The sequence below is a fragment of the Scophthalmus maximus genome, chromosome 3, assembly GCF_022379125.1.
Source record: "Scophthalmus maximus strain ysfricsl-2021 chromosome 3, ASM2237912v1, whole genome shotgun sequence".
Lineage (NCBI taxonomy): Eukaryota > Metazoa > Chordata > Actinopteri > Pleuronectiformes > Scophthalmidae > Scophthalmus > Scophthalmus maximus.
Window position 1 is genome coordinate 24,163,129 of NC_061517.1, and position 27,125 is coordinate 24,190,253.

At 45.7% G+C, this 27,125-nt stretch overlaps 2 protein-coding genes across 9 annotated transcripts in view; one reads left to right on the forward strand and one right to left on the reverse strand.

The window, feature by feature from the left end:
- Positions 1 to 18,347, reverse strand: part of zdhhc8b (zinc finger DHHC-type palmitoyltransferase 8b) — a 65,196-nt gene extending 46,849 nt beyond the window's left edge. For 2 of the 3 annotated variants that reach the window (XM_035640827.2, XM_035640826.2), the window contains exon 1: positions 17,886 to 18,347. In XM_035640827.2, coding sequence (XP_035496720.2) covers positions 17,886 to 17,989 — 104 coding nt within the window. In that variant the 5' untranslated portion in view covers positions 17,990 to 18,347. The remainder of the gene's footprint in view (positions 1 to 17,885) is intronic. The other variant, XM_035640825.2, reaches the window with a different exon arrangement.
- A 1,431-nt stretch (positions 18,348 to 19,778) lies between these two features.
- On the forward strand, positions 19,779 to 26,727 carry pgam5 (PGAM family member 5, serine/threonine protein phosphatase, mitochondrial). 6 transcript variants are annotated; one of them, XM_035640828.2, is made up of 6 exons: positions 19,779 to 20,395; positions 21,439 to 21,614; positions 21,762 to 21,887; positions 22,650 to 22,762; positions 24,760 to 24,893; positions 26,073 to 26,727. In XM_035640828.2, the coding sequence occupies exons 1-6, from the start codon at positions 20,160 to 20,162 to the stop codon at positions 26,221 to 26,223; spliced, it is 936 nt and encodes a 311-aa protein (XP_035496721.1). In that variant the 5' UTR covers positions 19,779 to 20,159; the 3' UTR covers positions 26,224 to 26,727. The 6 variants fall into 6 exon arrangements, with proteins under 6 accessions (XP_035496721.1, XP_035496722.1, XP_035496723.1 ...); XM_035640829.2 differs by having other exon boundaries at positions 19,780 to 20,395; positions 24,763 to 24,893; XM_035640830.2 differs by having other exon boundaries at positions 19,782 to 20,395; positions 22,668 to 22,762.
- Positions 26,728 to 27,125: the final 398 nt, after the last annotated feature.

Sequence of the window (27,125 nt, forward strand, 5' to 3'; positions counted from 1 at the left end):
TATTTACACAATGTGGAAGTTGAATAGGCCAGCAGCAGCATGCAAAACAGAAATCAAATCACTATGCTAATACGCTGCCACTGACCTTGATAAAAATAGAGAAAACCGAGAGGATGAATATGCACAGGAGACAAATTCTCTGACTCCTGTTTGGAGCGAAAAATCTTGCAGTCTAATGCAGTCGCGTCAACTAATTATGCCCATCTGCCTGAGACTGATCTGACCTCGGCTTACATTGTGCGATCTGCGTGTCTGTGTGTGTGTGTGTGTGTGTGTGTGTGTGTGTGTGTGTGTGTGTGTGTGTGTGTCTCCGGGAGCATGAAGCGCACTCGCGATGCACAGGTGTCATCAGCAGAGTCACTTCCCCACTTAAGCCACAGGCCCATCTGTTCCATTCCTACCCAGCGGAGGCAGGTCACAGCTACAGCCAGGCATTACGAGGAGAGTGATGATCACCAGGCGCTCAGACCGTATGCGAGGAAAAAAAACTTTTCAAAACCTCAAATGTAGGATAGTGTGTTTTCCTACGATCAGCCAAAATAACCCGATGATGTATTCGGATGAAACATTCACGTGGAAGTAGATTAAAAGGGGTTCATTAGAGCGGATTGCTCAGCAAACGGTCCAGGCTGCGCCGGGAGCTCTTGAATTTGTACATATGGGAGAGTGATAAAAAAAAATGTCCTCTGGATATGGTTTGAAGATAAGGGCTGGCTGGCGACCAGCTCAGTAAGTAACGGAAAGTAACTCAGAGTCTCGCAGACAGGGTCGACTCATAATTGCTCCCAGCGGCAGCAACATTCATTGTAAAGAGCAGATCCCGGAACCACCGTGCCGTTCATTTCAATTAAAAAAAAATGTATTCTGGATCTGTTTGTCTTTGTAGAAAGAATAGGAGAAGGAGGAAAAACCTGAGATGGGTAATGGACATAATGCGCAACTACTCAATTATAGCTGCTGGTTGACAACTACCTGCCTGGTAGCCCCATTACCCATTTTGATGAGAGAGCACTGTGCTCCAGTTACAGGGGGGAGGGAGTTAAAAATAGTCCTCACTCAGTCACCACTTAGCCTGGCAACATGGAGAGCAGATTGTAAATGAGCACAGTGAAGTGGTTGAATGGCAGCCCTTGTCGCTGGCTCACACACACACACACACACACACACACACACACACACACACACACACACACACACAGACACACTGAATGTAAAGCAGTGGCACACACTGCTAACGATTGAGCAGTAAACACACTTACGTATTGAGGGCCTGTACGTGTGGCGGATCACGACAACGGCACCTCTGTGTTCTCTCAAGTGTGTGAGAAGAAACGGCGCCAAGTCATATGGGGTATGCCACTACACTGGTTTGCCAATTAACTGAAATCACAGCCTGCAACAACAAAAAAAAAGTATTTTTGTTGCACTCCCATCCTGAAGCTTTACTTCAGCTCTTCACTCGGAGACACGCTAAGCAGCTGAGGACACGACGCTCTGTTTGACAGATGCTGAGCGCCCAGAAGTGATCAAAAACTGGTTATAGATCGACTGGCTTGTGGCAGAAAGCCGAGGCTGATGTGTCGCCTGACCCCGGGGGGCCCGGGGGGGGCATCTTGTCCCTTATTTATCTTCAAATATTGAAAATTGAATGACAGAAATACACATTCCACTGAAATGTACTACAATTACCCTGGGCACTGATATAGCAGGGTTTGTGTGTGTGTGTGTGTGTTTGGACAGAATAACTCATAAACACATGGACAGATTTTCGTCAAACTTAGGTAGGGACATTGTTTGGGACGGTATCTCCAGATGACTCACTTTTGAAGCAGATTTCTCCTGGTGCTGCTGACGGTCAGTGTGAGAGTGTGAGAGTGAGAGAGAGACAGCGAGCCGCACACAGCTCTACGGTGACTCAGTGAACACTCCGTTAGAGGCCGTTGTGTAGACATATGTAGTATCATTACAAACTTTTCTGACAAACCTGCGCTATTGGATTTTTGTCCAATTACGAGCAGTGCGACGAGCTGTAAACACAACACCGAGTAACCGTGTGAGCACTCAGCTGTTTATTTACACGTCCAGCGGATATGGCACTGCATTAATATGGATTTTGTTTCAGGTTCCTTGCCTATAGATGACTAGCAGTCCAATATCACTCTGAACCTTTTTGTCTGCTAATCTCTACTATCGCACTATGAGTCATACCTTTCACATTATACATAGTCACTTAATCCAGAAAACATTAAATAACATATATCAATTAGTGCAGCTTTAAGATATTTGTTCATTCCTATAAAGCCGTTGTACGCCGTGTCACTGATTGCCTCGCAAGACCTTAAATATTTAATCAGAGACTATAAATTAAGGTCACTCTTCAACTTCACAGTGTGCGTGCTACTGACTTGAACGCGGCCGTGCCATTATATCATAAAAATAATTAGCTCTTGCTTCATGCCTGGCTCATTAGAGGGACGATCGATACCCTCACTCATTCGGTGGGCGCTTCATTAAGTGCAGCGCGAGGCCTCGCTGTGACAGGGCTTGAAAAATGTGTCGGCAGCGCCGGCGGCCTGCCTTCTGGCCAACAGTGCTCTCGAGGACCGCAGACACAGGCAGCGCGTCTTGCAGCTTTTAAATAACCCACAGGCTCAGTCGCATAGAATTTTGACGCCGCGAGTTAACGGAGATGTGATCATACAGTGATGAAACTCATGAAATGGATAGCAGTGTAGAGGGTCACAGCGTATTGCACTTTTCCTGCAGCCATGCTCAATGTCCTTTCAACTGTTATTCTATCATTTTTTCTTTTTAAAGTCCATGTATTTTAGTTTTTTGTCTTTCTAAATGTGTGTGTATATGAAGGTGTGAGGTCATCCCAGACCCGGAGGCTGATGGGAGGATCAGAGTTTGACCAAGAGTGTCCGTTAACAGCCCAGACCCGTTTCTCTGCTCACATTTAACGTCCAGTTGCCTGATTCACGTGGTACTCTAGGCTGCGGGCTGAGCTTACGTTCCTCTGTGGTCAGGGACGGGACTTGGACTGAAAAACGGCCCTTGACTTTCCCCCCCAAATAGGCCCAACCGCCACGAACTGCGCAGATTGACACCACGTAGCACCATGAGAATTATGGATAGCATGGCTACTAATATGTCGTTGAGTGAAGTTTACACACTGAGCAGCAAAACACGCGACTGACAGACCACGTTACATTCGCACAACAAAACAAAGCATGGAAGAATAAATCGCCCTTCCAAATACCAGCCGGGCGACCGCCGACGGCCGTACTGGACCTCTCCAGAACGTCCAGATGGCCAGTTCGTCGTTCGTTGATTGCAAAATGGACATTGTCCAATCAAGTCTGATGAGACTGATGTGACACAAGTAGGATTTATCATTCTGCCTTTTTGGAGAAACCACAACCAAGTCCAGTTGCTCCTTGCGGATGAGATAACTGTGACCTGGATGAACGAGACTCTGCACAGACATCTTGCATAGTTTATCAATTATTCACCCGTAGTCTCTGGGAATCTATCCATCTGAATTGATTTTGTTGTGCTGGTTTTGCTCGGGTACAAGTATGTGTAAATGTGCTGCCGTCCTTTTTTTTTTTTTTAACAGAGGATGTTTGTAGTGTGGTGCGAAGGCCATTTCGGAAAGCTTTTACCACCCTGTGCCAAGAATACAATTATTGTGAGAGCACTTATTGCTGAGGGGGTTTTCTGAAATGAAAACCGTCAAATTTAAACATAATTTATACAGCAAGGCAATACAAAATCCTACCAAACCTGAAGATACCAGTAAGGAATATACATATTCACATTCTTACGCATTTATTTCACTACACATAGCCGAACAGTTTCTTCCAGATCTGGTTGCCACATGTTTCACAGTGCTTAAATAAAACTTTCGGTTACTTTTTAAATGGATAATCTACTACATGGTTCGCCATCCGTGTGCACCTACACACACGGCTTACATAAGACATCATTTGCCGTCTTTTCCCATGTGAAAAATCTTCTTTCCAGCCTGTTACCGTGACAAATTAGATTTTCCGAGACTGTTCACTCTGCGGACAGTGGCGACAGGCAAATTTGTGAACGTCGACATGGCTAACAGTATGACAGGCCCCTGAAATTGCAAGACAGATGCTCCGATTTATATCAGTAACGGTCTAAAAATACTCTGTGGGAAATACGCAGTAGGAGCGCGGGGCTGGTGCACGGGTTTGTCCTTTTGTTCGGTTTTCTCCTCTTTAGCCTCGGCTCTGCCAGTGCTCTCCTGTCCCACCTGCCACCACACCTCAAGCCTTGCAACATGAAAGCGGGCTCCACGGGGCAGCTGTTGTCACCCCCTGCTCAGACGCGGGGCCCTTTTTCTCTTCGGCTGCTCCAGACACAACAACGCCAACCCCTCGCCAGAGCTGAGCTGACGTTTCTTCTAGGGCCCGAGCACAAATTTGACATTTGAGCTACGCTCGCGTACGGCCTCCTGCAGGTCTTCATTTAGCTCTGGGACCGAGACAGCTGTACTGCTGCTTATATGCACCATCCTGAACAATTGCTTATGGTGCTGGCGCTGCCCCGGAGCCAGGTGTAGCTTCTGACTGCTCGGCACTTTCTTTGCGATTCCTGCTCCTTCTCCTCCAGGAAAATCCTAATTTGGGATTTCCATCAAATCGGCCTCCCGACATCGTTAATGTGTCTCTCCAGTTCCTGCACTAAGACTCCTCAAATGCCATCAAAAAATGATTATAGCTGTCAGTCACTGTGGCCTGCACCCCTTAACTATTGCACACATTATTATTATTTTCTCGATTAATCGATCAGTTGTTTGGTTCAAAATGTCGACCGTGTTTCCCAAAACCCCAAGATGATGTTTTGTTTTGTCCACACACCAAAGATATTTGGTTTACTGTCATAGAGGGGCGAAGAAACCAGACAATATTCACATTTAAGAAGCTGAAATCAGAGAATTTCGACTTTTCTTCCCCAGAAAAAACAACTTAAAACGATTAATAGATTATCAAAATAGTTGGCGGTTAATTTGGTAGTCGATTACAAATAGATTCATCGATTAATTGTTAACAAACATTTAAAATATTCAGAGGTACAGCAATATCCAAGACATAGGTCAAGACATACTGCACTACAGTACTGTTTGCAATCAAACTTTCTGAGTGCTTCAACAAACCAGAAAACAGCTTGAAATATTTCCAAAACTTTGTTTCTGAATGTAAAATGTGAACGAGATCTCCGGGGAAGACTTGCTGAGACACACCAATAACATTCTGTGCACATTTGTCAGAGGGGAGCTCCTCAATTTGCTGCTCCACTTGCATTATATGCAGAAATATGCTCATAGGAACAAGGAACGCGGGGGCCCATCACAGATAATCGTTGCAACCCTGAGTGATTTCATTAATACAGAGGAGGAGGGATGGTGCAAGGCAGGCTAAAGCCCCCAGGGCACCTATCTGAGGGGCCCTCCTCACCTGCCACGGTGAGATGATGCAAAAATGCGCATGTCCACAACTTGCCCTGTCAGGAACTGAATGCAGAGACTCGATCTTGGCCTCATGCTCTGGGTTTGACAGATATGAATATATCTTATCTTAGGTGTCTGGTGCGGCACTCGTCAAGCGAACTGCAGCACACTGCTCTTCATTTTGGAAAAACTTGGCCAGATTAAGACTTCCAGAGGAGTGAATCTAGCGGAGAGAAAACCTGTGAATCGATGCAAGTCGAAATCTTTTACAAAAAACACACGGAAGTGGGGGTTGCAGGATCAGAATGTGAAATGATTTAGGGAGGGTCAGCGAGCACAGTGCTGGGCATGGCCTTGGGTGGTGATCGATAAAACGGACTAATTGATATTTGCATGTTAACCCGTCATATATTCTGCGACGCTCAAAAGCCCGTGCGCTGGTGGGAATAATGCAAAGCGGTACATTACAACCGCTGCATTATTAAACTTCAGTGGGCAGAGTGTGTAAGTGAAGTCGAGCTGCAGTCGGGGAAACGAGAGAGGGGGAAACGGCCCGAGTACATGCTCCACGGGAGGAGACGACTCGGCTTTTGCTGCACATTCACAGACGCGGTACACAACACAACACACAGCAGGAGCAGCACACTGCCCGGTTGCAACAAGGTGTATCGCTCAACCATGGATCGGGCGATACATCATGATGTACACTCACCGCTGCCATTTTGACCCATTATTTTAGGAAACTGTGAGAAAACATATCGTAGGAATATAAATTAGGGGCAGTACGCGTCAGTATGGACAGACATTCGCTGCCCTGTGTCCGTAAGCCCTGCTGTCAACAGGGAACACAATTAATACAATTTGAGGGATCAGATGAGGCTTGGCCGGTTGGGCTGGAGGCAACGGACTCCGAGAACAACAAAGTCTGCTGTTCACGTCAGTTCCGATCAAACGCTTTCAGGCCTGCTGAACTAACCGGGTGCAACCGGGTCAGTGAATTAGATCGCGTCCGAGTGCGAGTCGGATTAAGAGCCAGCCGTCCAGCTAAGAAGCAGCTCAGACGACTAATTTGGAGTAAAGTGGCACCGGTGAGGCTGTGAAACTCCCGGCAGCAGCACCCACAGGCGCCGCTTTAGTTCTCCGCCCACTTGGCCTCGGGTCTGTTGGCATTTCACACATTAGGCACGAGACTAAGTGCAGATGGTTAATGTGCAAGTCTCAGTTTGCGATACCTGCTTTAAGCTGTGGGTTTCAAGCCCATCCCTGAAGATGGATGATTCTACTTAGTGTCCCCAAGAGCAAAATACAGTAAAAAAAACAACCCAGAAAAACAACCAGAAGAAAATATCTGCACCGTGAAAGAGAGGCACGATAAAGCTGCTTACCTGTGCCTAGTTATAGAGGATGCAAGGCTCTGAAGTCCCTGTTGCCTAAACTGTGATGTGACAGTCGTGAACAGGACTTATTATTTTTGACATAAGCTATAACGACAACAACAAACAACAACTAATGATGTGCTCCTGGGCCATGAAAGTAACGCTGGGTTGGGGGCACTTTTGTGTACCACTGAAAGCCGATGTTTGGGCGTCCCTTGGCAAATTCCATATTTTGTTGATTTCTAAAAGGGAAAAGAAGTAAACAACCCCTGCGGTAAGAGTAACAGAAGCTTTCTTCAAATGTTAATGTTCTGCTACCTTTTTTTATTTCATTAAAGCCGCAGGGCGTAATTTTTTTTACTTTTCTGGCGGCATCTGGTGGTAAAGTTGCAAACCGCAACCAACTGAGCACCCGACAGGCGACACTTTACGGTGGCATTCCTTTTCCAGTTTCCATCAGCGCTGAAAATTCTACGCGGATGCGACGTATTCTGGACCGCTTTGTGCAACAACCGTATTCAACACGACGTAACAAACATGGCGACTCACACGGAGGTCATGGGTCCAACTCATTATTTTTACACCGGTTCTATGTTGCAGGTGATCCTACATATATGAACACATAGTCATGGACAATATATTCAATTTCTGTGAACAACTTCTCATAAATATTACACACTGTAGCTTAAACTTAAAAAAATTGAAGTAATGAGGCCTGAGAAAAGGGACTCTTTCTGTTTCACTTTCCTGACTGACTGAAGGACCCTTTCATGCGGACTTTGCTAATGTTTAGTTGAACCCACTCTTTCCTCAGGTTTCCTGTGCAACAGGTAGCCACACAACCCAAAGCCAGGATATTTCCACCCCCATGCAAAACAGTAGAAAGGCGTTCTTTTTCTCCACGCCTTCGTTGATTGTGACCAAAGAGCTCAATTTTAAGTTCATCGGTCCACAGCATTGGCTTCCAAAAAAACCCACTCTGGCTTATGGGCTGCAGACAGAAGTTGACTTTTACGTTAAGGTCATAGGTGAGGTTTCCTTCTGATGTCTCTTCCATGTAGACCCCGTTTGTGCACCACCGCGGCACAGCGGGGTGGTGCACCGCCACTCCTGTGTCAGCTAAACCTTCCTGCCGCTCACATGGAGCTTTGCCTTTCAACCCAGCAGACACGCTGCTTCGTCTGGCCTTCCAGATTTAGCCCCGACCTCCACAGTTCTACTCGACTGCCGCTCCTTAATGACATTTCAAACGGTGGAATTTCAAGCGGGAGGTTGTTTAGATACCTTCTCACAGCCTCCCCTGCCTTACGGCCATCAGTTAGGTGTTGAAGAGTCGGAGAATTTACCAGCACTGGAATCGTCGTCGTCTGACAGTTCCATAATGACAGGACTTAACCTGCCTTAAAGGGCCTAACTAGTCAATTAAGGCCTAATGAGATAACAAAGTCCCGAGTGTTTTACAAGCAGAAGGGGAGCCCGGACCTTTGCACACGCCACAATTCACTGTCTAATTGTTTTAAGCTGTTGCAATAAAGAGTAATAGTAACATTTGAAGGAAGGTTCATTTTTATGTCTGCTGCAGACGTTTCGTACTAATGATGAGCTTACATTTGAGCGGGTAAACACACCTTTGACCGCCTTTCTGGTTTTTGGAAAGGCTTGAAAAAAATAAAGACCATCCTCATTCAAATGTAAATTATCACCCTTTCCACGGCCCCATGAACACCGCTTGTTCTTGTGGAGAATTCTTAAAGCTCGACAGACCTCCTGTGCCTACTGCCGTGCAACGATTTGACAATCAACGGGTTGAGAGAGGCGAAAAAAACCCGTCAACATCCTCGCCCTGGAAGAGATAAGGCAGCGTGAAAGCCAAAGCAAACTGAGAGGGCCGAGGCGTCCTGAGAGCCGCTGAGCCACACGGCCCAACAAAAACAACAGACAGCACAATTGGAAGTGCTTGACTGAGCCACGTCACATCATCGTGTGACAAAGTTAACATTAATACAACAGGGGGAAAGCTTTGTTATTGATTTCTATGATGATTTCTATTTAGCATGTGTGTCACTGAAGATTAGAGCTGCAACAGTTATTCGATTAATCGATGAGTAATCAAATAACTAAATTAATCGTCAACTTTTTTGATAATCAATTAATCGGTTCAGGTAGTTTTTTTTAAAAAGTCTAAATTCTCTGATTTCAGCATCTTAAATGTGAATATTTTCTGGTTTCTTTTTTCCCCCTCTGTGACAGTTGGTGTGTTGACAAAACAAAACATCATCTCGGGGTTTTTGGGAAACACGATCGACATTTTTCACCATTTTATGACATTTTATGAACCGATTAATTAATCAATTAATCTAAAATAATCGTAAGTTGCACCCCTACTGAAGATCATGCATGAGTGAAGAATTCTCATGTCAAACTTCCTGTAACAAAGTAACGATGAGCAACCGTGATGTAATTTGGCTGCACACAGGCTTTTGTGCGGAACTTTGCACAACGCGGAGCCAAAGAAAAGCAGCGCAGCGCAGGAAGTCCACAGCTCTCGGCTGGCTGGGTGGCTGGCGACCCTCCAGCAGAAAGTTCAGAGTCCCGTCCCCTGTCACAGATGTGGTCAACGACTTCCTTCCCCTTGAATCAAGACAAACGCATTTGTCATTGTCTGTCAAATTGTGTAATGAAAAGAGCACAGCTGTCAAAGTGTCTCTTTCACTGCTTTGGAAAGCAGAGATTGATGAATAAAACAATCCTCGGGACTAAAATCAAAGTCAATCCAAGTGCTAAAACACAAGCAAAAATTAAAGTCCACGTTCAGAATGAAAACTCTGCACAGACCTTTCAAAACTGGCTTCCAGTTCCAAACTCGGGGAATCATTTCTCTGCATATGACAGTCAGGCCACTATATTAGCAGCGAGTGGACCTGGAATCCATAGATAGAATGGTGAATGCCTGAGGGTTGAATAATACATTTGCACATTGGGAAATAAACCTTGTGTAAAATATCCTCTGCTGTCAAACATGATACCGTTATTTTAAATAGACACTTTGACGGGGCGACACAAAGATAACTCTGTGAGCGATTGGAGCGCAGCGGCCCGCCTACCGACGGGTTCCGTGGTGGAGCTTCACTGGGCTTTGCTTTCCGTCTCTGCACTCTGGCCGTGGCTTAGCAAACTGGCGGGCGGTCAACAGACGAAACCTACCTGACGAATCCAGCATAAATAAAGCACAAATTGCAGCGCCGTATTTGCCCATTCTGTTCATATTTGCCTCAGTGCCAGGGGAGTTCACTCACCACTTCAGATACGATGTGAGAGCGGAGGCTTCGAGACGGGGGTGAGAACTAAGTGTGAGGCTTGGGTGGAAGGCAAACAGCTGCTGCTGCTGCACAACACAATGAACCATTAAGTGTATGTATATATATATATATATATATATATATATATATATATATATATATATATATAAAAATAGGTTTTGCATGCCTTTGGGTTTATATAAAAAGATATATAAAAAGCACAATTCCCCAAAGGTCAGAGCAAAAATACCAAACAGTTGAGCGTCGCGAGGTCTGCAAAAAAAGGACATTGCTATGTATGGAAATGCTTGGCCCGGGAGGTCGAGCTGCGATAAATATTAATATGAAAATGGAAAAGCCTATTCATAAACTGTCCAGAGAGGTGTGACCTAATATCGTGTGACGGACCAGACTCGACAGTATAAAGGTCACCTCTGCCATGAAGTACAAAGAGAATGGGGGGAAAAAGTCCGACAGAGACAAGCCTGGCTGGAGCCCTCTGTATATACACACACACACACACACACACACACACACACACACACACACACACACACACACACACACACACACACACACACACACACACACACACACACACACACACACACACACACACACACACACACACACACACACACACACACACACACACACACACACACACACACACACACACACACACACACAGAATATTAGCGTGGTATGATGTATAAATATGATTATTTGGCCACGAGGGGTCAACAAACACGAGCTAAAAACACTAAACTTGAATATTATTACCTTTTTAAATTGATATGGCCGGAAACATGCCGACTATTTTGTGACTTATTTATGCAGCAAAGCAAACATGTCCACTTAGAAGCTTTCTGACTTTTTATTACCCCAGGGGCCAAAAAAACAACAAACAAAAAAACATGCCACACAGTCTGCTCCCCTTCTGACAGGAATGTCAAATTTTTACTAGAAATGTATTAAAATTCGACATTTTCTTAGGACTCCAGTAGCTCCGTGGTTGAACCCACATACACACTCCACAGACAAATGTGTCGTGGTCTTCGGGCCCTCTCATCTCCGCAGACTTCCGAAACCATTTGAAAAAGTGCGGAAGGCCTGCCCTTTATAATCACAGAGCCTATCTGCCCGTCTTCCTCCGCGGTCCAGGGATGGACACACAGCGACACTCTTGTAAACACTGGAATCCTTTGGCCGGCGCTGCGGGGGGGAGGTCTCGAGCCCGAGAGCTCTGTTTCTACTTACTACCAGTCACCCTCTCCCTCTGACAAAAACAACACGAGGGGGGAAACAGGGTGGAGACACCCATCGAGGGAGAGGCCGAAGTCTAAATGAATCCCACATGTTCCCCCCAAGAGGAGGCTCTCCAGGCGGCCCTCAGCCTCGCACGGGCCGGTGGGAGGGTCGGTGGAGCACAGCACAACTCTTGACAGCACCTCGCTGCACTTTTTCCCGCACTTTTTTCGCCCACACACTGCTGTGCACTCCATCCACATGGATCCATTTAGCTCAACTATGGCCTCACAGGGCACAATTTACTCCTCTTTTTCTTTTTTTTGGCCAGCACCGGAGCTCCAGAAGTTCACTGCTTCAGAGAAACCCAAAAGGTTTTTAAATAGACATGGAGAAAGGAGCACATTCACGAGTTGCAGTGAGAAACGAAAAGACAGAAATGTTTCTCTTAGTTCTATAGATGTACAGTACAAACTAATCATCTGGACAAATATAAGACTTTCTTCCTTGTTCTTATAGAGAAATATATATATACACAGAAAACTCAGAGCAGGCTACTTTTATGAAGCACTGATTTCCATTAAAGCTATACATGTACTGGAAAATCCTGCGAGAACATGACACCCAATTAAGATTACTTATCACCGACTGTTGCAGATTCGGATGTTCATGCTTTAATTCATTTACGAGCCATCGTTACAATGCAAACAATATTCTCACCCTGTTGGTTTTCGACGTGGTTTTATGCAAATTGGGTTTCTAGCCCGCCTGAAATGACAACAATTTACATCATTCCACAAAAAAAAGGAAACATGTTGATTCTAATACACACGGACATTTTACTTGATCGCAGTCAGAGACACGCGCCTCGACCCGAAGCGTAATGTAATTTTGACTCGGCATCAGTTTGTGCTTGTGCGAAATGTGGTCGCCCCGTTCAACGGTGCGTGGTAGAGTTCCACGCAAGAGGATCTGGAGGCATTATCTTAACCTACTTGTCGAGCAGTGACAGGAGTCCCGGGACGGGATGAGATTAGACGACCTGGTCTTTATCTCTGGGCCCCTTTTGCTCATCAATACTGTGAGAGACTGTATGCAAACTCTGCCCAGGCACCCACTTGAACCATGATGTATAAAAGACAAGCTCCGTATTCTCTCACTTCAGCAGAAGTTTGTCTTTAGACTCTACAGCCACCGACTACGCTACAGGCTGACGAGGCTGCGGGCGGGGGAGGCGACTCTCCCCACAAGTGACCACAGACGTAATTCTATTAGTGGGATGTTCCCTCAGGATGCAGATACAGATCACTCACGGCCAGGACTAAGGAGAGCCATGTCAAGCTTTGTGCCCACATCCATCAGACTCATCGATGGCTAATCCGATTATTGAAACACTGCTCATTTTAACACTATTTTATATTGTCCTTTTTATTTTACCTTTACACCACTGCTGACTGATCTCTGGATGAGTTATATGTTGAATGTTGTTTGCAGGCTTTTACACAGACGAGGTTCCCTAACGGATAAATAAAGTTATTTGAATTGAATTGGACTGAATTGAGAGAACGACAACAGACAAATGAAATGAAACTACTTCACTTTTCTGCAGTTCCCATTGGAATCTTTAAAGGACCTGGAGTCCTGACCCCCAAGTGAGAAACACTACGCCACAGCTTTACACTGAGAGGGCCCAGCAGCTGGACATACCATGCCTCGACATACAAAATGATATATGGTAGTTCCCTGCTCCGGCTGACAGGACTGGTTGGTGTGTATGCGTGTGTGTATTCATATTCAGGATGTATTGGCAATGGTTTCCTTCAGTTCCTCCATCCACCAAGTCCCAATCGGGGGTGGATTGGGATCGTCCTTCCAATCGTCTTTTCCCATCTACTGTTCCTTGACCTCATTGGGAAACGTCATGAGGTCAAGGAAAGGTGTAAAGGAGGATTCATAGGACTTAGGAAAAGCCGACAGCGCTGCTCAGAGAATCCGACTCGACTTTCACTACACTACGTCGTTATGCGACGTCGGATGTTCTCGACGTTCTTCTTCTACTCCTACTATTCTTGATTTAATCGTTTACGTCTGTGCATGGCGCATCACGTTAAATGTCGCTGGCGCAATGAATTGTGGGGCGTCTATTTCTCCTTTCCTTTCGTAAAGGAAAGTCCAGTGTACCTTATGCTAAGGGAGGATGCATTGAAGCTCCTTTTTAGAGCATCCGAACAGCTCTTATCATGGCTGCCAATGAAGCGCTGTGGCAATGGCAGTTAGTACCGTCAAAATTATTTTTTGAAGCCATTATTTTAAGGTACCAAAAACACTGTGTTGCCTTAAGAACCACACTCGTCATGATCAGATCAAACATTTGCCAGGAGCTCACGTTCGATTACCGTTACGGTCAAACAGTCAGCAGCTAAAAATACACGAGTGATGAATTCTAGATTGAGACATCGAGTTCCCGCCGGAATAACGCCACCACTTCTCGTCTCTTCACTGCTTCCTCCTGCACCAGCTCCGACCGGGCAACCACCCCGGTCGGGGGGGGGGGGGGGGCACACAACGCAGGGAGGGATTACTTGTGAGTATAAATACTTCACGGTCAATAGAGCCGGTCGCTCCGAGTTAACCACCCGCACACGATGTAGCCGCTCTATTTGCTTTGACGCGGTGACGCCACAGGGGCAGAGAATTGGTGTAGTAATGTGCTAAACCATAAACCACCCAATAGCTTTGGGTCAACATGTAATTCTGGCCTTGTCTTCTGAATTACCTCAAAGTGAAATAAGGTTCCTTCTGCTCCCATTATTGTTTGCCCCCCTTTAAGTGCCCTCTGACAGCAGGAGTGCCACAACCCTGCACTGCCATTTGTCAGTCTCCGGACCCTCACTCCGAGGTGCTGACGGGCGAGGGCCAACGGAGGAAATGACATCGTTATCTAATCTGACAAAACTGGGAACGGCGCACCTAGCCGCTGCTGGTTTTAATCCTCGGCGAGCTGATATCTCTACCAAACCAGCAGACGGCACCACGGGGGGTTTTGTGAACAGGCCAAGGGGATATTTTAACCCCCGATGAGCTTGTACATCTATCAGCCACTTTTGGCCTCTTCATGGCACGGGGACAGGACGGCTCCTTATCCACCTCAGCTGAGGGGCTGAAACCTAATCCGGTGAAAGTGTGTGAGGAACGGAATAATAATATTTCAGCGAATGTCTCTGATGGTTAAATACAGTCGGTGCAGAAGATGAATTATGGTGAGTTGTGGTCTGCCACTCTTGTGGGAATCACGGATTATTTTTATGTCAAGCGTGGAGATTTAAGTTTTGCAAGCATGTCAGAGAGTCCCGGTCACTTCACATCAGAGTATCACTTCAGGAGGGCTGAGATTCTGAGATTGCTTGTTCATGAGTGCACACAATCAATGGTGTATTAGGGCTAATTTATAACATATCAGTCATCTCCTCCTCCTGAAAAAAAGGCTCTTAACAAACTCAAACCCAAATCAGCGCCAGTGTCATGTGAGCAATATTTAAAACAGGCAGTCGAGGCGGGGCGGCTTGGCCCCCCTCACCTGAGGATAAACAGCACAAGTTACGCAGGACGCCTTGAAGCCACGAACGTCGCACAGGAGGAAGGAAAACGGGGCCTCCGGTGGACACTAATACCGAGCAGCGCCGCATTAATGACGGCGAGCTTGTTAACCGAACCCCTTGACAAAAAGACGACAGCGGCTCAGCGTGCATAATCACGCGCACGACGCAGATTAGGATCAATGAGCAAACTTTCAATTACATCTTTTAGACCTTCGGGCGGTAGCATTCGGAAAAAAACGTGATGCTGCGTACGGGCGAGTGGGCTGCAACCTCAGTGGGACGAACCAGTGCACTGGACAATTCTGAGTGGAGCACAAATGCAAAACAATGCGTGCCTCAGGATCTGAATGAAGTCCGAGTGAATGGATCCACAGTGAAAGGGAGGAAACAGATGTGGAAGCTGAAGATTAGATTCCTGTAAGGCCCGCTTTCTCAGGCGCAGCGCCGCTCTGAGCCTGGTCAAATGCCACCACTCACTGACTCTCATTATTCACCCACCCTCCCACCCCCACACGCACACAGCCAAAACTGCTGAGCGCAGGTCTTGTCCAGATGATCGGCGGATCGATCCGCACATCTAGCCATGCGTATACCCTGACGTGTGGACTATTAGGGCTTGGCAACAAACGCGAATGGCCTGTTCCGCTCTCCAGAGCAGGTTATTCAATTGGCATATGGTCAAGGGCGGTGATTAAGCCATTCTGAGCACTGCCTCTGCCTAAAGAGGTGGAATGGAGCATATTCAGCGCAGCCATACAGAACTGGAACAAATTTAGACGTATACCCAGGGGTCATAGGTTATCGATCCATCTGTGGCTGGGTCATTGTGATCGCTAAATCACGGCTAAGAGCTTATCCTCGGTAATTTATATGGTCGTGCGGTGAGGACATAAATAATTCTTTACCTAATGTGCTCTAATTCAATCTCTATGGGAAAACAAAAAATTGTCAGGCGTCAGCAAGCCAAGCCCTGTGTGTGTGTGTGTGTGCGTGTGTGTGCGTGTGCGTGTGTGTGTGTGCTGACCCTTGGTCTAATCCTCCGTTGTCCATATGACACCAAGTGGCCTGTTGGCAACACTGAGACCTTTAACACACTGCAGCCTGGGAATAAAAAAAGATTTGCGTCCCCGGCTCTCCGCTGTGTGCGAGTGCACATGAGGAAGTGGCGTAGCCGCTTTACTTTTAACCCCTGCGTGACTCCATTCACGGCTGGCAACATTTTTTAAAAAATGTCACATTTTCCTGCTGTTGCACTTCACCTCATGTTTATTCTGGTTTAAGAGACTTTAAGGTAAAGGCACAAACGCTTTCTCTGCGGCTTGTATTTTTAAACGTGTAGCTCTGGCCACGGACGAGGCCGGACTGGGTTGAAGATAATGGGTGTGTGTTTGAGTAAAAGGAGGCATGGCCTAGTTCGGACGTGCACTGCTGCCCGGGGGGGGTTCCATTACTCGCAGTTCAATCGTCTGGGCCTTTTTTTTTTTCACTGGGGGAATGGAGGAGCGACAGAGTAAAGTCTTAATCCACACCCTTCAACCATCTGCTGGGGGATGAACCTAAAAGTGTAGAGTGCAACTGAGCGCCCGGCAGAAGAAGAAGCACTAATCATTTGACGTGGCCGAATTTCAGTGCACAACAAGACTTTTGAATCGGGCGATTTGTTTATGCAAAAGCCCAAGACAAGTACACGCTAAGGAGTGCTGGGATTTTCAAAGATAATGGATCCTACTGGCACATCCCACAAAACAACATATGTCTCGTTCGGTCTCGGTCGCCGACCTGAGACCGAGGCCACGCATATGTCAGAATGGGCCAGATCTAGCACTTTTTGAATCTTGCTTACAAAAAAGGTAAAGATCATTGGTAATATATCAGATCCACAAAAGCTAATAACTAGAGCCATTTAAAGAAGAATTGAAAGGAATCCGAAATGATAGACATCAAATACGGCGCTATTGCGGCGAATCATCGTCAATTTCCAAGTTCCCTTATGGATAATATTAGAATGGGCATGACACCTGGGGGGGGGGGGGGGGGGGGGGGGGGGGGGGGGGGGGGGGGTTCAAGCACAAAGATGAAAATGAAAGTGGGGATGATGATGATTCAGACCAGAGACATCACTCTCTGTCTTGCTACAGCGTCACAGCATTATCCTCCTCATCTATCAGAAGAGGGAGGGGGCATGGGATGAAAGCCTTCCTACCTGGGGCTGGGGGGGGGTTCACTGACAGTGATTGTGACTGTGGGACTCATGTAATCATCCTGATTGCTGCCAGTGATGATGGGACCACTGTCACCAGCTTGTTGCCCCTTACTCGCTCCAGAGAGAGAGTAAGGGACCTGTTGTCCCTTGGTCAGGGGAGGGGGGGGGGTCCCTGTAGTAGACCTCTGCTGATCTGAGCACATTCTCCCCCTCCAAAGGAAAACCCCACATGAGGGTCTACACACCCTCAAAGGTGGGACAGGCGATGAAGCCTATATAGTTGTGGGCCCCCTTGCAGGACCCTAGAATAACTCCTGGATGATTGAGTGTGACGCCGGGGCCATCCCAAACACACGCGCACGCGCACACGCGCACATAAACATTTCTTTCAATGGAAAGTGAGACTCTATACGGCCCAAGTCTCCTGCACGACCATGGCGGTTTTAAACTTGCATGGCTTTATCCCCCCCCACCCCACTGGATTTCATATACTCCTATAATAAAATCAAAAAAAAAACTTTATTCCATCTCAGTGACTGAATCCACCCATGCAATCTTCCGAACTTGCAACCCACTCCGGGGGGGGGGGGGGGGCACAAGGCGTGTGGACCCCCCCCCCCCCAACCCAACCCACCGGCGTGCACAGAATAAGAACACAAAAAAAAAACTTACGTGAACACGAAGAACAAAGTGGTCGAGCCCACAAGGAGCGCGGCGGCGGTGGACACTGGGATGTATTTGGTGGGTTTAAATCTCTTTCCGGCGCTGTCGGGCATTCTGTGATTTCCACATTCCTCAATTAATTATTCCGATTGGAGTCGCGTGTAGGAAGAAGAAGAAGAAGAAGAAGAAGAAGAAAAAATAAAAGGGGGTGGTGGTGGGAGGGGGGGGGCTCCAGCGTCCGATGTACAAGGGCCCTTTTTTTCTGAGGCGATGAAATGGTGAGGAAAAAAAAAAAGGAAAAAAAAGAGAAAAAGCCCAGAGCGTGTTTCGGTACCGCCGCAGCCGCGTCGATCCTCGCAGGCAGAGAGGCAGGGACACACGGATACGCGGGAGCTGTGTGGAGGAGAGAAAAAACCGCCTGGAAATCCCACCCTCGCGATCCAGCCCACTTCGGTGAGGTCACTGGACCGCGTGGAAAAGGTGGAGCCTCGGCGCCTGCTGCAAGAGGAGACCGCAAGTGCAAAACATTCATGGGGGGGGGCGATGTCGGAGCGCCGCGGTCGACCTGCGATCATTGTACGCAGGGCAAAATGTCACCGTCACGTGAACGCGCGAGTTAAACGCATAGGCGGATTCAAACCAGCGGGACGTTGGTTGAATATTAAAGGTGTTTAATGGGTTTAGGGTAAATGTCAATTTGCAGCTTTTCTTGATTGGGGCAACGACACCGAAGTCCATTTAGAATCTGGCACTTTTTCCTGTGGCTTCACCAACTTGCCCCCCAGCGATCACACATGGCCAGTGCAGACATTATAGGTATTTTTTTTAATCCAAAGCCTACTTTAATTCTTGATTTCAGGGCGGTCGTTGTAAAAGAAGTACGGAACGTATTGGAATGAAAAGCTGGTTGTTCAAATGAAAGTACTCACCTCGCCCCCGCCTCCTGTCACCAAAGAGCCTGTGCGACAACAGAGGGGGAAGCGTTCATTTTCGCGAAAGTGTTTAAAAAATGATAAATGAATGATCGACTAGTAATCGATTGCTTAATTAATCTCCAACTAACTATTTTGATGATAGATATATCTGTTCAAGTAGTTCAAAAAAATGCTTAAGTCAAATGTATCTGATTTCAGCTTCTTAAATGTGAATATGTTCTGTTTTCTTTGCTCCTCTACGACAGTAAACTGAATATCTTTGGTGTGAGGACAACTCAAAACGTCATCTTGGGGTTTGGGATACAGGATCGACATTTTTCACCACTTTATGACATTTTATGGACCAAAACAACTTATCCATTAATCGAGAAAAATAAGCGACAGACAGAGCCGGCCCTAGCCTATGTGGGGCCTCAAGCAGAATTTGATGGGGGGGGGGGGGGCACCGCCTCTAATACTATTGTCAATTCTTGATCGTTCGCACACTTTCTGTAAATCTATCACCATTATCCACTGTATTAGCCTTTATGCTTCTATGGTTTTTAATCTTGAATGAAAACACAGAAGTGGTCCAGTGTTAATTTGCACTTTAATGCAAGACAGATTGGACTTGTGAAACATTGAAGAAAAAAACTGAAATGAATTGCCTCAACACGTTTTATGTTGAGTTCTTGTGAAAGAGAGTAAAATGTTAATGTTGATAACACGATGTGGTGGCGTTCAATACATTGCAGAATACTATTATGTTGAAAGGTCAGAAACAGGAAGTTGTTTGAGCGGAAGCTCTGTGTGTTGTGTGGAGAGGAAATAACTTGACGTATTAATATGCGGTTCAGCGATAAAGCCGGCTCGAGGTCCGCCCCGCCCCCCCCCCCCCCTTTGTTTGTATGTTGCGGTGAATCCTGAACACGCACAGAACGTGACAGTTTCCATTGCTCGTTCATCAGAATGGTGGGAGAATAAACAGGACACTGCTGCTCCGCTGCAGTCGTTACTGTAGAATTAGGGAGCACAGCGCCCTCGTGTGGCACAACTCGTGAGGAAAAAAGCGGAAGCCAAACGCTTTTGTCTCCGGCGGGCCACCGTAATGTTTGGAGGAAACGGACCAGATTAGCCCCGGTGCGTCTTTTTGTTTCAAGCTAAGAGGAGTCGCACAGAATAAATCTGTGCCATAAAAAGGCGCTCGTAGTTTCACTTTCAGATTCTAATTTCAGCCAAGCGCCATTTAGCGAAACAAAGCCACGCAACTGCGAGGGCGGGGGGGGGCGACAGCGCCACACCTCGTTAACAGCACTCCCACCCCCCACCTCGATCCGACGAGCTAATTAAGCTAGCAGCGGTTCGCAGGATGGCGCACAGGAAAACTTTCAAACTCCTCTGCGGCTTCGCCGGCGGCTCCGCCGTGCTGGTGTTCGCCGCGGCCGCCGCCGACTCCCGCGGATACTTCGGCGAGCAGAGGAGCGGCGAGCCGGCGGCCGGTCGGTGGTCGAGCTTCGCCGTTCTCCGCGCTGCGCAGCCGGCGTGGACACCAGCCAGCCACACGCCGGCCCCGACCGGACACGCGTGGGACTTCAACTGGGACAAGTAGGTGTTTTTCTCCGCGGACGATCTGAACCTAGCTGGCGGGTGTATGACCTACACAGTTACACCCCCTCCACTCTCCACCTTTCACCTGGGTGTGGGTGGAACGCCGCGGCAAATCTCACTTCATCCGCTGACTACCACCAGTACTAGTTGCTTTGGATGCGTTCAGGGTCTTAAGGATTATCAGGGGGATTGGAGACGTTCCTGATCCGTGTTCCTCGAACTGCGCTGTTGCTGACAAGCCATACACACAGGCAGCAGCGTGTATATGTATATATATATATATATATATACATATGTGTGTGTATATATATATATGTGTGTGTGTGTGTGTGTGTGTGTGTGTGTATATATATATATATATATACACACATGTATATATGTATGTGTGTGTATATATATATGTGTGTGTGTGTGTGTGTGTGTATATATATATATATGTGTGTATATATGTATACACATATATACATATATATGTGTGTGTGTATATATGTATACACATATATACATATATATATGTATTTGGACACAGTTTTGCTCTCGGTCTCTTAAATGCTCGATGTTTCTCAAGTGTCACACTGATCATTGTCGTAAATCGTAGTGGCGCAAACTAGAGCCGCAACAATCAATCGATTAGTAATCGACGACTAAATTAATCGCCCGCTCTTCTGATAATCGATTAATCGGTTCAACTAGTTTGGATGAAGAAAAAGAAGTCCGAGTTATTTGATTCCAGCTCCTTCAGTGTGAATATTTGCTGGTTTCGTTGCTCCTCTGTGACAGTGAACCGAATATCTTTGCCGTGAGGACAAAACATCGCCTTGGAGTTTTGGGAAACTCGATCGACATTTAAGACATATTATAGACCAAACAGCTAATCGATTAAATCGAGAAAATGGTCGACAGATTAATCGATTATGAAAACAATCGTTGGTTGCAGGACCGGGTGCAAACCCCGGATTGTCCCACGCCCCAAGTTGTTGACGGTGCGGGACAAAAAGCCACTTGTGATCTCCCGATAACTGCGTCTTCTCTGTGTCCAGGAGAGACCCGTCCCTGCTGTCCAACGGGAAGAGCAAGAAAGAGAGCGCGACCGAGGGCCCCGGCTCCGAGCAGGACAACGGCAAGCCCAAGGCCACGCGCAACATCCTCCTCATCAGACACTCCCAGTACAACCTGAGTGGGAACAGCGACAAGGAGAGGATCCTCACTCCATTAGGTCGGGTTTCTTCTCCTCCTCATTGTGTAACTTGGATGGGACCTGTGTCTCCTGTGCGGTAGAGGAAACCCCCCCCCCCCCCCCCCCCCCCCCCGTTGCCCGTTGCCCCGCCCGAAACTTTACCGAGATCTGTGTCTCAACTTCCAGGTCGCGAACAGGCTGAGTTAACGGGCCAGAGGTTGGCGGCACTGGGACTGAAGTACGACGTCTTCATCCACTCCAGCATGTCCAGGGCCACGGAGACGGCAAACATCATCAACAAACACCTCGCAGGTAGTGAGGGGACGGGACACTAACCGCTCACACACAGTGGGGGGAATGTTGACAGTGAATTTGATCATTTGTAGGTGTACCGCTAATACAAGGGCTTAAAATTAACTTTTTTGACCACCAGCCAACGTGGCTAGTGGATTTTTAAAGTTACCAGCTAATCAGATTTTGACACTAGCCACATTTTTCCCAGGGAAAATAAACCAGATTATGAATGCCACTGAATACGTCATTTAAGCGTGACGTATTCGTTCCCTGAATCTTCTCCGTTCTCTCTTAATCGATACCACGCACGCTATAGGCACGTAGCCAATGGTTGTATGGCATGTCACGACATAGTGTTCATGGGAAATGTATAGGATTAGTTCTACAAGCAGTGTTGCCTGATGAAGATTATGTGTCCAAGACAACCGAACACAAAACCGCCCAAATGTCTTGGCGGAACACAGACACCGCCAACACTGACGTCGCTTCGTTTCTGCAGCCTGCCGATTCAAACAGACGCAGTGTTATTTGCTTCATTCATCTCCAGCCAAATTGGCTTGTAACCTATTCAACTGGCGGGTGTCAATTTAAAGCCACTGGCTAAAACCCTTTCACGGTAAAAAATCTACATGTACATACGTAAACTCATATTTTCGTTTCACAGATTCTGTAAGAATTGGCTGCTGTCTCTGAATTTTTTTTTAGCAACCCATGTTCAGTTCCAGCTGGTGCAGAAATGCTTATCGTCACAAATAACGAGTAACATTTTTTCTCCCCTTGACCCTGAACGTCGTACGGGTCCAGGAGTGGAGCTGGTGAGCTGCGATTTACTGAGGGAGGGCGCACCCATCGAGCCGGTCCCGCCCGTCACTCACTGGAAGCCCGACGCTGTGGTGAGCGAAGCTGCGCCCGCTCTGCCACTGGAGCGGGATGTAGGCCACATTATTGATGTATTTCGTATTTCTTTGTTTATGTGAATTTATGCTGCCCACGCGTCTGTGCAGGCGCCCCGTCGAAGTGCTTGTTCAGGCTTACAGCGGTGAAAACATGCCATCACATTAGTGGAGTGACACAGAAATGGAGAAAATTTGATTCATTTCCAAAATGCCAACGATAAAGGGACTCTGGCTGTGGATTCATCTTTTTTTCAATCAAATTTACTTAATTAGAATGGTTTTCCATTATTAGATTATCAATTGCTCTGATTATTTGATCCATAGGTTATTTATTACCCAAGTACCCTGGGTAATCTATGGACCCCCACGACCTTCAACAGAAGTGAGGTTTGTGGGTGTTTCAGAATAATCAGGATATCATTTCTAGAAGTTTCATTTTCAGAGTTTTTATTTTGCGAAAACTTCCATCTCAGATGTTCTTCAAACGTGGAATCACCATGACAATGGGGGTCCTACGCAGTATGGCAAAGTATAGAATTAGATTTTATTAATTTCCAGGTCTGTAAAAAAAGAAAAGAGAGTATGGAAAAATATTTCTGTTTCCAGACTGAAGTCTAAACAGACGTGAATCAAAGGGTTTTAGAATACTAACAATCCGTCTTAATCTCTCTAGTCTAGTGAATCATTTTCCCACCGTCGCCATAGCAACACACTCTCTGTACCTGCCACTACTGTATCTACAGAGCCAAAGTTCACATATGACTATGACCGGCGGAAGGATAAGTAGTTCCTATAAACTGGGAATTATTTTGATTATCTTGGTGATGAACAGTTACTTAGCACTGCTGTTTCCCCTGTTGATGATAAAATACACATTTACCAAAAATTACTGAGTTTAAATATCAATCTTTTATTATGAGTATTAAAATATGAGTAATGTCAGTCGTAGAACAGGTAATGTCGGAATTGGAAGTATCAATACTAGGGCTGCAACTAAATGATCAGTTCAATTATTGATGAATCTGTCTAATTGGAAGAATCAATATTTCAATATTAATCCGTCACAATGAACTTTCTGGAGAAACGGTGACTTGTTCAGTGTATGAAGTGCGACATAATACCAGACACAGTCAGAATGTAACATCTTAACAGTTTGATTTTAAAATGATTAATTTCTATAATAATATTTTTCTTCATAAACATCTACCTATTTGTACTCGGATGTCAAAATACGGTCTGAAAAATCTACAGAGAAGAAGGAAATTTGAGTCTGGAATATTGAAATGGAAAATGTGCAGGAACCCCGACGACAGAAAGACATTAGACCGTCCATTCCTCTTGGCACGATGATAAATAGAACAATCCCACAAAACATCATCAGTAAACATGTTAAAACAATAGCCCCTTGCCCACAATGTCAGGCAAATTTACAATGTGAATTAGGGCTGCAACTACCGATTATTGTCATTATTGATTAATCTGTCGATTATTTTCTCGATTGATCGATTAGTTGTTCGGTCCATAAAACGGTGAAAAATGTCAATTGTGTTCCCCAAACACCAGGATAATGTTTAGTTTTGTCCCCAAACACCGAAGATAGTTAGTTTACTGTAATACAGGAGCAAAGAATCCAGAAAATATTCACAGTTAAGAAGCTGAAATCAGAGAATTTTGACTTTCTTTTCTTAAAAACTACTTGAACCCATTAATCGATCATCAAAATAGTTGGCGATTAATTTAGTAGTCAATTACTAATCGATGAACTGTTGCAGCTCCTGTTGTGAATGCAGCCATTGTGAATTCCCACAGAGCAGCTGTGCGGCAGCAGCTCATTGCCTCACAAGATTCAGCCGTGATCTCTCTCTGCGGCTGGCCTCAGTTTTTTGAATGTAGCTCTTCGCACACTGACTCTGTACTGACTTGACGGGTTCTCGACGAGAACCTCCCCCTCGCGTGACGTAGGCGGCCCCCTCAACCTCTCTGTCTTCCTCCAGCAGTACCACGAAGACGGCGCTCGCATCGAGGCAGCCTTCCGCCGCTACATCCACCGGGCCGACCCCAGGCAGAAGGAGGACAGCTATGAGATCATCGTGTGCCACGCCAACGTCATCCGTTACTTCGTCTGCAGGTTTGTGACCGTCACACGGCCGTGGTGGCCACGGCTTTAAGATTTTAAGATTTAGTATGTGTTACAATTGTGTCACGTGCTCTTAAAGGCAAAATCATATGTTTAATGTCAATATTGTAACCGCTACATTCGACCATGTGCACTTCTTGGTGACGGCTAAAATACACATTTACCAAAAATTACTGAGTTTAAATATCAATCTTTTAATATGACTATTAAAAAATGAGTAATATCAGTCCTAGAACAAGTAATGTCGGAATTGGATGTATTAATATTAGGGCTGCAACTAAACAATTAGTTCAATTATTGATTAATCTGTGGATTATTTTCTCGATTAATTGTTTGGTCCAGAAAATGTCAGAAGATGGTGAAAAAGGTTGATTGTGTTTTCCAAACCCTGAAATGATATTATGTTTACTGTCATAGAGGACCAAAGAAACCACAACATATTCACATTAAATTTCCATTTAAGGGAGCTGAAATCATGTAATTTTTTGTCTCACTTGAACTGATTATCAAAAAATAGTTGGCAATTAATTTAGTAGTCGATTACTAATCGATTAATCGATTAACTGTTGCAGCTCCAATCAATATTTCAATATCAACCCGTACATGCACATCACAATCAACTTTCGTGAGAAACCGTGAAGTGTGTATGAAGTGCAACTTAATAACTACGCAGTCAGAATGGAATATGTAAACAGTCGGATTTTAAAATGATTTATTTAAATAATAATGCTAGTGCTTTGCTCATTGTGGGATTTGTTGGGTTTTCCCTGTATTATTGTAATATTGACCTCACTATTTTAAGTGCCTTGAGACAATGTATGTTGTGATATGGCGATATACAAATAAAATTGAATTGAATTTAATTGAATTAATATATAAAATGACTTAACAACTATTCATTTATATATATTTTTTTACCTAAAACATCTGTTTGTACTTGGATGTCAAATATGATCTGAGAAGTAATAATAATAAATTTAATTTATAGAGCACTTTCCATTGCTAAAAGCAATCTCAAAGTCCAACTTGACTTCAAAGTCTACAGAGGAATCTGGAAATTTGAGTCCGGAAAATGTCTGGAATTTCGAAAGGGAAATAAGTGCCCCTGAATTTTATATATATAGTTGCTTATAAGTCATAAGTGCTCATATTTGTGTTGTGGTGTCCCAGGGCCCTGCAGTTTCCTCCGGAGGGCTGGTTACGCATCGGCCTGAACAACGGCAGCATCACGTGGCTCACCATCAGACCCAGCGGCAGGGTGGCCCTCAGAACTCTGGGAGACTCGGGATTCATGCCCCCGGACAAACTAACGCGGACCTGATGAAACACACACACACACACACACACACACACACACACACACACACACACACACACACATACACACACCACATACACACCACATACATATACTCACACACACACACACACAGAGACACACACGTTTCTGGGACTCGGGATCGGCTGCAGGGTCAAAGTTCAGATTTCTCCTTAAGTGTCTTGAAAGTTAACTTGTGACGTCGTTTTTGTATTTGAACTGCCATCGTATTTACGAGCGACTCTGGCGTCGGTGGTCGCGGTTCCCTCCGTGCCATAGGAAGCCAGAAGTGGTTAACAGCTGCGTTCGACACTCCTCCTGAATGTAAACCGAGGGTTTTTACACGAGTGGCTGATTTTTAAACCAAAATAAGTCGTATTTGTATAACTGTTGTAAAAATTTTAAAAAAGCAGTTTGTGCCGTTAGATGTACACGTTATTACAGTTTGCTGTAGTTGGGATTGTGTTGTACAGTGCAGCTGTGGTGAATAAAAGAAACCGTCACAAACGCCTCCAGTTTCTTTCACGCATCCTCTCTCGCCGATAGAAGCACGCAAGACACATTGGCAGTAAAGTAGGAGTGACTGATTTATTGGTTAGCTGAAAGCAAATGAGACGTAGACATACAGAAAGAGTTCACCATTGTTTTTTGTTTTTTTTAATAAAGCACACAATGCTAAAAGCACAAGAAGCGTGTTTTAAGTCGTTGAGGTGCATTTTTGCAAAGTTCCACATTCATAAAAACATTCAGCGACCAGAAGTCGATCCTGACGTCACCTGAGAGCAAGAGGGTGACGATACAATCTTCTCCGTGAAGTAGTTTGTGCTCTCGGATAAATGATTTAGTTCACAATTTCTTTTTTTTCTTAACATTCAGAACACTTTTCTCCCAATGAATAAATATCG